The following is a 15,771-nucleotide window of genomic DNA, read 5'->3' on the forward strand; positions in this document are numbered from 1 at the left end:
GCTAGCAAAATGGAAGACAGGAGTGGTAATAAAAAGTTTCTGCCTTCTCCCTAGGTTACCTGCCTGTGTCTGACAGCCAGAGATCAGAGCTGCTCCTGCTAGATTGCTAGATCCTGTGCCATAAATTTACAATGGTTGGGGGTTAAAGCTTAGGACCAAGTGCAGTAAATTTACTGAGCTTGGTCATAAATTGAGTTAATATCTGCATAGAAGATGTGATAAAAGGAAAATGAGCTTCTGATTATTTGTCGTTTAAGTGACAGACATTTTTCCACAGGCCAATCAACATTCTTCTGATCTTCTGATTTCAGTAGATGACCTGTGACCAGCTAAAAAACTGTGTCCAGTTTTTGCTATTACTTTATTTCTGCTGCTCCCCTGAGTATACCTTATTTGTATTTTGTAAATCCGCCATATGAATCTAGAGATATGGGCCTTTTTAGTTAGAGCTAATTTTTAAAGTCTTTATGAGGGGGCATTGCTCATGGGGTAATAATACAGAGTATACTTGATTGCTGAAAGAAACAATATAAAAATCTTAAAATCTCACATTATAAAAAAACTAAATATTTCAATCCAAAAAACACACAAGTCTCTAGATATACAGCAAGGTGCGATGTCGCGGACATACATTTCCCCTAAATGTAGCCTATAATAATAGCCAATGGAGGAACAGGCACACAAAGACCCTATTGTATCAAGAATAGTTTTTATACAGACCTTGAATCTTCACAATAACAAGGCCGAAATATTTATAACTTGACAGGTCTCCTGAGGATCAGTTCTGTCAAATTTCTCCGACTTAGTCATACAAATTATTGGGCTTTAGGGACTCATTTGTACAGTTTTCCAGAGTTTTTGGAAGAATTATTGTAGTAAAAGCCAGCTTGATGAAAGCTCTAGGAATATTATTTCAACCTCAATTGTCTGATTTAAAGGATTCATGGTTGCCAAAGGCCGACACAAGGGAACAAATACTTCCCTTAACAGCCGACCAGTTCACAGTTAATCAGCACATTATTATTCAATCAGTGGCATGAGGTGTAACCTGGCGAATGTCACTTCAATGACAAATAACACGTCCTGGGCTCATAAGATGCAGGAATATGTGCATGCACAAGACCGTATTATGGACTGTGGTCTTATAGATCAATAATATAGATGCCCAGACTGCAATGGAGACATACTGTACCTCTGATATTATACAGGGACATGCAGAGGTGCTGTTTTCAGAGCTGGGACAAGGGCTAGGCAAAGTAAATGGGCACCATTGAGTTAGGTGAAATATGTGGATTAAAAAATACAATTATCTGCATTTAACTTTCTTTCTACAACCAATCCACACAGTTTCAGAATGGCTGATAATGCTGCAGCATGGGCGTATAGATGCCTAAAAGCACTTAGGAAATTCTCATTGGTGTGGGAATAGCTCCTGTCACTCAGGAATACATTTTTCCTTTGTGAGAGGTGACAATTCTAAGCTATTATTGCTTCACAGTAGAATTAATTGGTTGATAGAAGAGTGTAGGTGACGACTATTTGGGGCACATTCGTAAACAGTTGCCTTAGGCATCGAGGGGTTTATTCCATCTTTGGCCGTAGACGGCATTTACAGTATAGTGCATTTCTTGGCCACTTAACATAAACAAACTCATTTTAGAAAACATAAGAAAACACTCACTTAATTTTCCCTGGGCCTTGCCCATATCCTTTTGCTTCCAATTTTCTGTAAAAGTTTCTTAACTTGGCTTCAAAATCTCTTCGGTATGGGGATGGAGCCCTTGCACTTGCACGTTGTAGACCTACGAAATAATTGTGACATTATATGTTTGAGATATCAACAATATCTATCGAAACACTTTCAATAAAATATGATTTAATTTTTGGCTATGATAATTATCATGGCCAAAGTCACTGCTCATAGGTATTGCTTAACTGCAATTTTCTGCCTTCATCGCTTGCTGTTTTGCTGCTTTCTCTGCATTAAAGGGAGTCAGTCACTCTTTTGAAATGTAAATTAGCCTAATTAAGCAGTTACAGTTACGGCTGAAAGTGTTGGTACCCTTAAAATTGTTTCAGAAAATGAAGTATTTCTCCCAGAAAATTATTGCAATTACACATGTTTAGTTATACACATATTTATTTCCTTTGTGTGTATCGGAACAACACAAATAAGAGTAAAAAAAGGCAAAATGGACATAATGTCACACAAAACCCCAAAAATAGGCCGGACAAAATTGTTGACCCCTTTCCAAAATTGTGGGTTAGCAACTTTTTTCAAGCATGTAATGCTCGCTCAAACTCACATGTGTCAAGTTACAGGTGTGGACAATATGAAAATCACACCAGAAACCAGATAAAAACAGGAGAAGTTGACTCAATGTTTGCATTGTGTGTCTGTGTGTGCCACACTGAGCATGGAGAACAGAAAGATGAGAAGAAAACAGTCTGAGGACTTGAGAACCAAAATTGTTGAACAATATCAACCACTTGATCTTGATGTTCCTTTGTCCACAGTGCGCAACATAATCAAGAAGGTTACAACCCATAGCACTCTAGCTAATCGCCCTGGATGTGGATGGCAGAGAAAAATTGATGAAAGGTTGCAATGCAGGATAGTCTGGATGGTGAATAAGCAGCCCCAATCAAGTTCCAAAGAAATTCAAGCTGTCCGGCAGGTTTAGGGTGCATCAGTGTCAGCGCAAACTATCCCTCAACATTTGAATGAAATGAAATGCTATGGCAAGAGACTCAGAAGGACCCCACAGCTAACAGAGAGACATACAAAAGATAGATTGCAGTTTGCCGAAATGTACGTGAGTATGCCAAAATCCTTTTGGGAAAGCGTTTCGTTGACAAATGAGACTAAGAGAAAGCTTTTTGCTAAAGCACATCATTCTACTGTTTACCGAAAACAGAATGAGGCATACAAAGAAAAGAACACAGTACATACAGTCAAATATGGTGGAGGTTCAAAGATGTTTTGGGGTTATTATGCTGCCTCGGGCACTGGGTGCCTTGAATGTGTGCAAGGCATCATGAAATCTGAAGATTACCAAAAGATTTTGGATCGCAATGTAGTGCCCAGTGTCAGAAAGCTGGGTTTGCGTCATAGGTCATGGGTATTCCAGCAGGACAATGACACTAAACATACTTCAAGAAGTACCAAGAAATGGATGGAAACAAAGCGCTGGAAATTTCTGAAGTGGCCAGCAATGAGTCCCGATCTTTATTCCATTGAACATATGTGGAAAGATCTTAAAATTGCTGCTGGGAGAAGGCACCCTTCAAATATGAGAGACCTGGAGCACTTTGCAAAAGAAGAGTGGTCCAAAATTCCAGGTGAGAGATGTAAGAAGCTTGTTGATGGTTATAGGAAGTGACTGATTGCAGTTATTTATTCCAAAGGGTGTGCTAGTAAATATTAAGTTAAGGGTGCCAACTATTTTGTCCGGCCCATTTTTGGTGTTTTGTGTAAAATTATGTCCAATTTGCCTTTTTTTTCTCCATTTTTTTGTGTTGTACCACCCAAAATAAATAAACATGTATATAACAAAACATGTGTAATTGCAATCATTTTCTTGGAGAAATACTTCATTTTCTGGATACATTTCAAGGGTGTCAACACTTTCACCCATCACTGTATGTAGTGGACTTAGGGTACGTGCGCATGTTCAGGATTTGAAGCAGCAATTTCTGCAGCGTTTCTGCATCTCCTTGGTAGGAAAAATGCTGTGGGAAAACGCGCTTTTTGCCACAATCTTGCCGCGTTTCTGAAGCGTTTTTGTACCTCAATGAATGCTTTTTGGCGCTAAATAAAGTTATTTGAAAAGGAACGTCGGACATTGCTTTATTAACCCTTGGATTACAGTCAGAACTGGGGTGAGTATATTGGTTAATTTAAGAATGTGTATTGTTGTATTTCAAATAAAGTGTTTGCTCTGTGTCTGTGTGTTTATTTAACTCTTTACTTTACTTTAATTAGGTTTGGTGATGAAAGGGTCTGATTGACAACTTGTCATCACCAAACAAAAGAACTAGGTGTCAGCTATATCCCATAAACCCAATCTTCATTAGCATTCCCATTCATGTAATTTCTGGGGCAGCTGTGAGCTGCTATTTTTAGCCTAGGAAGGTGTCATTAGGCAAACATGGTCCCTAGCTATTATTAACAGCTCACAGCTGTTTCGTTAGCAGCTACGTCCCCCCGATCAGCAACAAGCAGCGCTTTGAACACAGCGTATTTTTGCTGCGTCCAAAACGAGGTGTTCTAATGCCGCACTTTTGTTGTCGGTACATGTGAATCCACTGCATATAATGACACTTCAATAGGTCAAAATCTGCAGCGGAGACCAGCGTGTCCGCAACAGAAATTTACATGCTGCGGGTGAGTTTGGGTACGTGGCCACGATCAGGAGTCGCTGCAGGTTTGACGCTGCATGTTTATACAATGTCAAATCTGCAGCGTCCAGACGTTACAGCATAGTGGATGGGATTTCTAGAAATCCCATGTCCACTATGCGTGCATCAGAGGCTGCAAATCACCCGTGGACACTGACATGTGGCACATCTTTCAGGACCACAGCATGTCAAATTCTCTTGCAGAGTCGCTTGTCTCCGCAACAGAAATTTGACCACTAGAAAGTATTGAATGCCATAAATCCGCATGGTTCAGTGGACACATGCAGATATACCTGCAATCAATAGAATGCAAAGTTTTGGACGCAGCAAAAATATGCGTCCAAAGTGAATGGCGTGGACTCCAGCATCATTTTTACAACCAGCAGAGGGAAAGCCGACTGCTGGGGGCTGATATTAGTAGCCGGGGAAGGGGCCATTAGCCAACAATGTTTCCTGGCTATTAATATCAGCCCACAGCAGTTTGCTTAGCCTTTACTGGCTAGATTACAGGGGGACCCCAGAAAAAAATTGACATAGGGTTCCCCTATAAAATCTAACCAGAAAAGGCTAAACAAACAGCTGCGAGCTGATATTAATGGCCAGGGAAGGGGCCATGGATCCTAGCCCCCTCCAGGGCTAATAATATTACCCCACAGAAGTCCCAGAAATGGTGCATCCATAAGATGCGCCAGATCTGGCGCTTAGCCTCTACTCTTCCCACTGCCCTGTAGTGGTGGCGAGTGGGGTAATGCGGTTGGAGTTCATGTCAGCCTTGTATTGGCGGCTGACGTGAACCCAGGGTAGTAATGGAGGGTGTCTATAAGACACCCCCATTACTAACCATGTAGTAAAGTTTACTATGCTTTTTCAATAAAGACACAGCCAGAATAAAGCATTTTAATGAAATAAAAATACACACGGTTTTAATAATTTTTTTATTATACGCTCAGTCCCCGAATCCCTCGTCTCCTGAAAAAAAGTAAAACTAAAAAACAACCATATCCCTCACCTGCCTGCCGTCACGATTGTCACTGATCACTGATGTCACTGCTGTAGAAAACAGCAATGTACACTGTAAAATCACTCCTGGCAGTGTACATTGCTGATGCAGGAGTGAGGTCACTGGGGTTCATCAGCTGAAGATCAGCTGATCAGCCCTGGTGACCTCAGCATCAGTACTGGTGGGAACATTCTTGAGAATGTTCCCACGCAGCACTGGTGCCGTAAAGTGAGCTCACGTGACCGCAGGTCCTGGCAGCGCAGCGATGTACACTTCTGGGAGCGAGCGCGCTCCCGGCAGTGTACCGCCGGTTGCCGGGCCGATGACATTGCGAGGACCGAGGACCAGGAGGACACCAAAGGGTGCTGGACAGGTGAGCATAGTGTTTTTTTAAATTTTTTAACTTTTTTGCACTTGTTGCACCTTAACCCCACCTATATTTGCACACTGAGAAATTCCTCTGACTGATTGACTTCGCGCGATTAGCCAGAGTAACCACTGCCTTAACACTAATTGTGGTGCTACATGTGCGCACTGACTATGCAGGAACAGTGTGGGAGTGGACTCCCTTTCATCATTGCCCCCTGACAGTGGCTACCGCTTGATATATTGATACACCCAGAAGTGTAGTGAGCAGCTTTAGAGAAGAGGAGATGGCAACCAGAATCAGGAACATGCTCCTCTTGTCTTCAGTGCGACACGGAATAGATTAATGTCAGTGGTGATATTAGTGAAGATACCAATGGTTGGACCCTCAATGATCATCATCAAATCAGCATCTATCCTGTAGATAGGTGATGTCTTGTTGAAATGGAATTTACTCTTTAACTGCATTTTCTAAAATCAGTTTGGGTTAGTTTGAAATCCACCTACAGAGGCTCAGAGGCTGTTACGCTCAGGACTGGCATCAGCACCAGCACAGACTGGGCATAATCTGGGCCCACACCTACCTACCCATTTTGCCACAATGATCCACACAGACGTAGATCTGGCCTTGGTTGTGCTATTGATCTGCATCCTGTACAATAATATCCTGTAGATGCCAAGTCTTATATTTTTAGATAAACATTTAAAATTACATCTTTTGACTCTCTAAGAAAAAAACTTCCTCAATTTCACATTTGGGATGCCTCAGAATAGCACATTTTATATGGCAATAGAGTGTCATTTGGCAGAGTTTCAGAAGCAAAGTTGGAATTATGAATCTCAAACATTTTATTCTAGAACAATCTATAATGTAATCATTATTAAAAATGCCTAGCAGGACAAAAAAAACATATTATTAAGATATTAGTCATTCAAATAGCAGCAGACCTGGGGAGTTCTGTGGGGAGGAACCTGGGGAACAGCGTGGAGAAAAGCTGTATCCAGGATGGAAGGCTGCTTGGAGTGGGATGTATGACATGATGTCTTCTTCAAAAAGGCTGCAAAACACAAAGTAAAATCTGATTTATTATTATCATTATTATCATTTTTAGCATTGCTTCTCTTTTGTTAGCATCTTTATGTGTGTTATTCAAAGAGGACCTGTCCCTGGTTAAACACATTGTACAAACCCTTGAGCGCCAAAGATTCTGCAGTTTTTTTCCGTTTTGCGCTTTGTCACTCCTTTATGGAAAAATATTTACTCTTTGAAGAGCAGTAAGTGAAATCTCTGCTTGCAGACCAATTGGGCATTTCTTCAGAGTCTTTTCTGGGGACATTCGCTTTCACCCCTCCCAGACACTGATCTCAGAGGATCTGGGAGACGCCATGTACCCAGAGAAGAACCTGAAGAAATGTTCAGTTAGTCTGCAAGCTGAGGTTTCACATACTGCGCTCCAAACAAGAAAGCAACAAAAAACAGAAGTATGAGTATCTCTGCAATGGAGTGAAGCATCGCAAAACGGAAAAGAGCAGCAGAATCAGAGGAGCTCAAAGATTTTTACAAGGTTTTTAAGTAAATTTTTTGAGCATGTGACAGATCTTTTTTATTGCTTACTATGATCTTCCCAAAATATATGCATATAATTCAATGGTTTTTTGTGGATTTTAAGGTATTGTGTTTGATTACAATTTTTTTTAATTTCGTTAAAACTTTTGCGTCAGAGCAAAATGTGTAAGAAAGCCAAGTATTTTAGCTGATCATTAATTTAGATTTTATATATCTTTGAAAACTCCTAATTCTCTTCATTTACATACGATATAATGACTTTTGCAACACGCGTCAAAGGGTTTAGCTACAGTGTGACCAATGCCAAATAAAGACTCATGGCCTGGAAATGCAGCAGATAATGATATCAGTGTTTGCATGGCTGCCTATTCAAACAACCCAACCTCTGTTCATTTCAAGAGACTGTGAACATCAAAGCCCTTGTGAGACCTAGATAACACTTAGCACTGAATCACTGAGAACACTACATTTCCTGATTAAATATCCAGCCCCTAATCAAACAAGAAATGATCTCATGCACACCTGCACCGTGTCACATTAAGTAATATATACTCAAGTGGAAAATTCAGATCATTTTTACGCATTATGAATTATAAGAGTAATAGTAAAGCAATCATGAGGAGATTGTGTGCTAGAAGGTACAATTATTGGAACTCTGCCCAACTGTCCATTACGCACGATGTATATATCTGGGTCAGGGTGTAATGATGGCCAACGGCCACGGTGGTCTCGCCAGCCAGCAGGCCATCCTCAGCAGAATAAAAAGGGGAAAGTTGTGGAAGGGGCACAGGATCAGCCGGTCTCAATAAGTAATGTCCAGACTTCGGGTGCAACAGGAAAAAAAACTCACTTTTACTCCACGGCCCCAATATCAGTATTTGGTCAGTATTCGGTCAGTATTTTTTATCAGGCGTGGGAGCCAAAACCAGGTGAGGAACAATCAGAGAAAAGATATGATAGAAACAAGTCACTAATTCTGCATTTATCACCCACTCCTGGTTTTGGCTCCCACTCCTGAGGAAAATACTGACTGAATACTGACCAAATATTGATAGTGGGGCCATGGCCTTTCTGGAGCAGTTGATGATGATGATGATTACAGCTCTCCACAGTTATTCATTACACTGAGCCAACAGCCCCTCATGGTGCGATGAATCCAACTCTTTTCTGGCAATGTGTAGCAGCTCTCCTCACTCCCGCTGTGTATAGCACTAGACGTGCACTAAAACTTCTCCTCTCAACCTGGACCTTGACATCCAGGGCACCTCAGGCTTACAGGAAAGTACCCCAACTCTCTTCCCACCGCTGACAACTAAGGCTCCTCCATGGACATCCCTCGTCTGATCCCTAACTGATGTCGTCTGGCAGTTGGGCACTTCTTGAACCGCTCAGGACACTTGTCCCATGCGGTTGCCCAGATTTCGTTGGAGTCCTGACAGCAACCACAGCAAAGACACTGGCTGGCCTCCTTGATATCCAGCACCACTCAATCCTAGGGGGGCAGAGTTGCTTCTCCTGGGTTCAGTAGTTCTCCTGCGGGGGAATGCTGCCCACCAGACTTCACAATACAGTAGCCCTTACACTAATTACATGTGTGTGTGTAAAAATGGCTGATGAGCCTGCTTCTCACACCATCAGAGTTCACAGACATTTGTGAAGCCTGACATTGCAAGGCGCCACATTCATAGGTCAATTCACCGCTTTAATTAGTTTTCCGAATTTGGAAAACCTCTGTCCCCTGGCTAAAGTCTGTTTTACGAAAACAAACCTTCCCACACCCTCCCAGGGACCAGTGCTGTGTCTCCGATGCTGCTCCCAGAGTCTGTTATTGTCTGCAGCGCTGACATCATGTCAACTGTGCTGCTAATCAGTGAGCTCAATGGCTCTGTCTAAGTTGCTGGCATGACCAGCTCATAACCACTAAGTTGAATGATTGGCTGCAGCACTGACAATGTAATGCTAGATCTGCTAACAACAGCAGGCACTGGGAGCAGTGGCGGAGACTCAGTTGTACCTGGGGAGGACCTGGGATGGTGGGCAGAGCGAGGACCGTTTGTTTTCTAAAAAAAAATAAACTGAAGCAGAGGGAAATACCAGAGAAACACTTTAAACCTGAAGTCAAACAAGTGTAAAGAACAGTATACCAGCAGTATAACACCACTTCTGACATCAGAGGCAGCCAGCAGGGGAGCTCCGTCTCAATGCAGCACTGAAAAACCAACCCTGCAGGTGTTATCGGCCAGTGTATAAGACCGGCATGATCAACTTGTATGGTGCTCCAGAACAGGGAAGGGTAAAAGGCTAGCTGGGTGCTTCAGAGTTGGGCAACAGCACACTCTGCTTCAGCTAGCAATGTTGGGGATGTAGGGTGGATTATTATAGGGCTTCGGACCCTCTGGCACAGTTATAAAACATTGCGGATGTCAGGCACTGTTGTGTGGAACACAGTGCTGATAGAGTCACTTGCTTTGCTGAAAATGTGTTTTTTTGCCTAATTTAGTCTCACTAGGACTACACTGTATATAGAGTAGACTCTGCATTAAAGTGACCCGCAATCCCCCATGTTAAATGTGACTATATATTTCTAATGTAAAATGCTGCCACTGACTTTATCCCCAAAGTGGCTTCTGTAGAAGAATGGGGAGCGCTGTGGAAAGTTTAAACCATGCCCCATGTTCTCAACCATGGGATATACGCTGCACCGTCGTCATTGGCACTGGTCCATCCCACACCAATGGAAATGCAGGAAGGAGTGGGTAAGACTTTTCACAGAACTCCCCATATCTCTGCATTGTCTGTATAGTCACAATTAATATGAGCGGTTGCTTTAATAAGATATCTACAGCGTTAGAAGATGGCATATTAGCTAGTGTACTAAGTAGTCACAAACCTGCCAATGCTATCCATGTACAACTGGAATGGTTACCTGCTGAGGTCTACGTATCTATTTCAGCATCTATTGTTATACTGATGAATGGCTATAATTACAAAATGTTTTTTAAAAAAAGTCTTATTTTTAGGCAAATTTGCAATATCCTGACTTTACCGTACCTTAGAAGAATAACTAAGTCAGCATCGCAAGACAATTTCTCAAGACCGTGGGTGCCCTCTGTTCGAATGTAATGAATCTTCTCCCTGGAACATGAAAGGTTAAAGTATAACTACAAATGATGAACATGTAATAATCATACATAGCATAGTGGGAATACATGTACTCACATATGTACATACACATCACTGAGACACACACTGCACATACACGTCAGGAGAAACGTCTAAAGGCCCCGTCACACTTAGCGATGCTACAGCGATCCTGACAACGATACGACCTGTCAGGAATCGTTGCTGCGTCACTATGTGGTCGCTGGTGAGCTGTCAAACAGTCAGATCTTCCCAACGACGCAGCAACGATGCGGCGACCCGTAACGATCTGTATAACGATGCATGCCTATGTGTTTCTGTGTCTGAGTCATTAACAAGGTCGTTGGTAAGGTGTCAAACACACCGATGCATGCTACCCAGCGGGACCTCAACGATCAAAGAAATGTCCAGACCATTCTGACACGACCAGCGATCTCACAGCAGGGGCCTGGTCGCTGCTAAGTGTCAAATGTAACGAGATCGCTACTGAGGTCGCTGTTGCGTCACAAAACTTGTGACTCAGCAGCTATCTTGCTAGCGATCTCGCTAAGTGTGACAGAGGCTTAAGCTTGGAGTACAACTATGAGGTTTAGGTGTGAAGCCATGAGAACAATAGATTTACACTGGCATAAACTGGCACTTACATAAGGCAAACATTTCTATCCACGTTGTCACCAAAATCACACTCGGGTAAGCCTCTAAGTCTTACAATTCTACTGGATTTTGGCAATATCCAAAAAGACCTACCATAATCCCCTATCTTCTTTTTTACATTGTGCATAAGCTGAGACAGTTAAAACAAGTGCTGGACTAAGCATATATTATACAGTATGTCAAAAATTGCTACTAAAATATCTCAAACTTAAAAATGTATGTGACATTTAATAGCCTGGGCTAGTAGAATGGTTGACCATTCGGAACAATATGCATCCCAAGAAGAAAAAAACCGAAGCAGCTGGTCATAAAGCAAAATCACAACTCAATATATAGAATAAAAAACCTTTATTTACAGTCAATGGGCAATAACGGCACTGTGAACCAAAGTGCACACCCACCAAATTAAAAGGTGCAAAAAAAGACTTATACTGATGTATAAGACATATATCTTAAATCACCATAGCAGCCGGACACATCAGTAAAATATAAGGATATTTCTGTATAGCTAAGTAACTTGTCTGTTCATATATGGCATATGAAAGCTATCAAAAGTAATGGACAAAGGAGACACTGGGAAGTACAATACCTGGTGGTCCGTGGTGCCGTGAGCTGCACGCCGACCCCAACGAGCGTTTCAGAACTACCTTCTATGACCACGGACCATCAGGTATTGTACTTCCCAGTGTCTCCTTTGTCCATTACTTTTGATAGCTTTGTGCGCAGGATGATTATATCTTCATGACTACTGTTACTGAAATACATGCATTTGGACATGACTTTCTAATAAGGCGATATGGGACTAATCATACTTACTAAATACCCTACTCCCTCCTCTCTGCTTGTTTCTTCATGCATGTGACCGTTCCATGTATGTGACTTTATTATCACTTCTCTAGCACGTATACATATACTACAAGTCACATTCATGCTAATGATAGAATAATTAGTCTTATGGTTTTTCTAGATATACGTTATATGCTATATATGAACAGACAAGTAAGAACTAAGGAGTTCATAAGCTTATTGGACGACTGTCCTTTTGCATTTTCCTCTACAATTTGATCTCGGATTATCCTCTATATATATATTTTTACTGTGTCAATACATGGTTATAGAGACGCATAGTAATTGTCAACTGATAAACATAATAGTTAGTTAGCTATACAGAAATATCTTTATATTTTACTGATGTGTCCGGCTGCTATGGTGATTTGAGATATATGTCTTAAACATCAGTATATGTCTTTTTTTACATGTTTTAATTTGGTGTGTGTGCACTTTGGTTCACAGTGCCATTATTACCCATTGACTGTAAATAAAGGTTTTTTATTCTATATATTGAGTTGCGATTTTGCTTTATGACCAGTTGCTTCAGATATTTTCTTCTTGGTATGCACAAGCTGAGACAGGCAGAAACCCTACAATCTCTGTATTGTGAGAATGCAGGCTATTACCTAGAGGCACAACAAGGAACCAGAGGGCTCAGTAGCCCAATCCACTGTTCTACATGCCTCGTCTCATCATTTATGGTCATGATAGGTAGCCGCACTTCCTTACTACGTGTGGAGAAGGGTCTACCCAGTTATTAGGCCAGTGGCGAACATTGGGGCAACCTGTGCAACTGCACAAGGGCCCAAGAGGTAGGGGGCCAACTTCCACCTCCAAAGCAGTAAGCAGTTTTTGTTACAAAGCGGGGCCCATATATTGCTCTTGCCCTGGGGCCCTCTCCTGTCTGTGTCTGCCATTGTATTAGGCCATATAAAAAGTGCATGACTGCTAGCCTGGTAATTTCGCCCAAGATCTAACCCCTAATCGGGGGTAGAGCATGATTTTTTTAGGCTTTATTAGTGTTTTGTTTTGATCTGAGAGTAATCTAAACAGAATGAAAAATTGATGCAATATACATCAATGTTGCAATCCCTCAATTAATTACCTATAGTGATATAAAACTGATCAAATCCCATAAAAAAATGATCATAATGGAAATGATGACATCTGATAGAAACTGATTCGATTTGACATCAGTTTGGATTTTTCAGCTCTGATCATCCATTGTGGTCATTTTTACGTTACAACAAGGTACAGAAAAAATACATTTGTGAGCACAGTCTTTGTTTTATAGTGTTACCTTGTGATGAATGGGCATTCTGTCAAGTGCTCAGTAGAAATGAAACAGTCGTTCTGCATGCAAATTAATCTCGATTATAAGTATGTTGCTTTTAGAACTAATAGGAAAGTACCTGAGTGCATGGTTTCTTGCTAAACTTGGCTGACGTTCTTGAAGCATCTCAAAAATATTTGGCTGTCTCAGAAATGCCACAATCTTGTCATTATATGCTGAAAATGAAGAATATTTTATTTTTTTAATTAACACTGAACAAACGCTGAACACATTATTTCACGATACTTCTACTAGCTACATAAAGTAATTGCAATGACTGCTGCTTGTATAAAACAAGAAATTGGTGACATTTGGCAGATAGGTCTCTCCCTTGTTCGGTGACCCAGGCTTTTATTGACAGGGTTCTTATCTATTGTTTGGCACAGATGATTTTCAAAATATTTTCAACAATTGTACCCAAAAAATCCAACAGGACGGATTGACATTTCCACAGATAGCTGCCATAAGCCACCTGAAACCTCTGGTCATGGCCAGCTTTTGTCCTTACAGGGAATCTGTCACCAGGTTTTTCTATGTAACATGAGAGCAGCATGGTAAAAAGAGCAGAGACCCTAATTCCAGCGATGTATCACTTACTGGTCTGCTTGCTGTCGTTTTGATACAATCCCTGTTTTCTCTGCTGCAGATCTAGCAGTGCTCTGAATGCTGAGCTCTGTATAATCCCACCCACACCACTGATTGGCAGTTTTCTCTGTACACTTTACATTGCCAGACTGCTGCTAATCAGTGGTGGGGGCATTTTTACATAAAGCAGTTGACTGGGAGGAACTAGACACCTAGTCCTGTAGTAATAATCTCCTGCTGATAAAACACTGATTACGGTCTCTGATAAAACATTGGAATCAAAGTCTCTGCCCATACATCATGCTACTCTCAGATTATATAGCAAAAAAAACTGCTGACAGATTCCCTTTAAACCAATACATATTTCTGCTTACCTAAAGGTACTGTTTCCTGTTGATGTTGACTTCTTATTGCAGAAACCAAACTGTTACCTGGTCTTGCTAATAGTGATGCCCCTCTGTTTCTGGAAACCTCTGATGCCTAGCAGAATACATACATGCAAATTAAAAGAAATACAAGAACTGTCCATCTTTCAGTTTATGGACATCTAACAATCTTTGTTGCTATGGGTTTTTCAAAATCATAGAAACTTTGGCTAAATGCAGACAATGTGCTAATATCCCTTCAGCTCCAGCACCGCAGCTTAAATGCCCTCAACCAGTAGGCTGGGAGCACAGAAATAGCAACCGTGAAATGTCGGGTGATATAATATATGAACATAGGTTTTTTTTCATATTTTATTCCATTTCCTGCACTTGGCCAAATTTTTATAACCTCGGAAAACCCGTTAATAAAGGTGTTATAATTATGACTAAAATGGATCTATCTATACAACAAATAAATAGAATTTTATATATTTTTTAATAAAAAAATGAAAGAAAGATAGACTAATAGAAACATTTTAAGATGGTATTCCCATCCAGGACAATTGGCAAGAAAGCTCCCATAGAAAGGGATGGAAATAACCACACATGTGCAGTTATATCTCTCTTTCTTATAGGGGTTCCATTGTTAAGGCTGGGGGAATCATCTCTTGGAAATTTCTGTCATATTCTGTCCATATGCCATAAATGTCTTAGCTGAGACAACCTCTTGAAGTAAATACCTAGAGGACATATCATTAATTAAAATAGCACCCAATGTCTCATCACAGCTAGGCAATCATTCTAAACTCTTTGCACAATATCATTTGTATTATGGAAAGTTCATAAGGAATTACTTCTCCAGCACTGTAACTCCTAAGCCTCTGGAGATGCTGCCTGTGAGTCAAATGATTTGGAAGTCGGCCATTTTGAAGGGGAATTCGTGGATCAATGAAGGTTGTTGCTCGACTGTTATGATCTACAAAGAAAGACTGGAATAAAGAGATATTTGTTAACATGTACATAGCGGAACGTGAAAGACGAAGAAGAGGAAAAGAAGAAAGATAGACGAGTGTGAAGGATTAAGGGAGAGAGTCATGGCAATACCGTAATTTTAGCCAGACTATACATGTATTTACAGATAATTTATAGTAAGGGTTAGGTCCACAAATCCCGGGGATTTGACATGGTGAAGGGGTCTAAAATGATATACAAAGATATTTTTGTCAGTGATCTGTTTTGTTGAAACAGGGCTCCAAAACCCTTTTGGATGGAGCAACAGGGTGATAGGGAGAGAAAGAAGACATTTTTTTTTTTTAAACAAGGGTTGGATTTCAACATTTAATTAAGACACTGAGCAAAGATGTGCACTTTTACAACATTTTTTTTCTTATTGATCCAGTGTGTATAAAATAATACACAGGTACCCTGGATTAACTTTTCCTCTAATTAGCTAAGTTTTGTTTAAGATATTGATAACTTTAGGAAATTGTTACTGACTAATATTGTTCTGTTTGATTCTTAATATTTT

General features: G+C 40.8%; 1 protein-coding gene across 3 annotated transcripts in view; it reads right to left on the minus strand.

Annotated features, from left to right (window-relative positions):
• The window catches only part of HECW1 (HECT, C2 and WW domain containing E3 ubiquitin protein ligase 1), a 499,703-nt gene that overhangs the window by 42,547 nt on the left and 441,385 nt on the right, over nucleotides 1–15,771 (minus strand). For all 3 annotated transcript variants that reach the window (XM_073678211.1, XM_073678212.1, XM_073678213.1), the window contains 6 exons: nucleotides 15,098–15,232; nucleotides 14,253–14,358; nucleotides 13,373–13,469; nucleotides 10,386–10,469; nucleotides 6,716–6,825; nucleotides 1,682–1,802 (listed from right to left, as the gene is read on the minus strand). In XM_073678211.1, the coding sequence (XP_073534312.1) occupies nucleotides 1,682–1,802; nucleotides 6,716–6,825; nucleotides 10,386–10,469; nucleotides 13,373–13,469; nucleotides 14,253–14,358; nucleotides 15,098–15,232 (653 nt within the window). The remainder of the gene's footprint in view (nucleotides 1–1,681; nucleotides 1,803–6,715; nucleotides 6,826–10,385; nucleotides 10,470–13,372; nucleotides 13,470–14,252; nucleotides 14,359–15,097; nucleotides 15,233–15,771) is intronic.

The sequence above is a fragment of the Phyllobates terribilis genome, unplaced genomic scaffold (genome assembly GCF_046119375.1).
Source record: "Phyllobates terribilis strain yellow unplaced genomic scaffold, ASM4611937v1 Scaffold_4__5_contigs__length_816908805, whole genome shotgun sequence".
NCBI classification, from domain to species: domain Eukaryota; kingdom Metazoa; phylum Chordata; class Amphibia; order Anura; family Dendrobatidae; genus Phyllobates; species Phyllobates terribilis.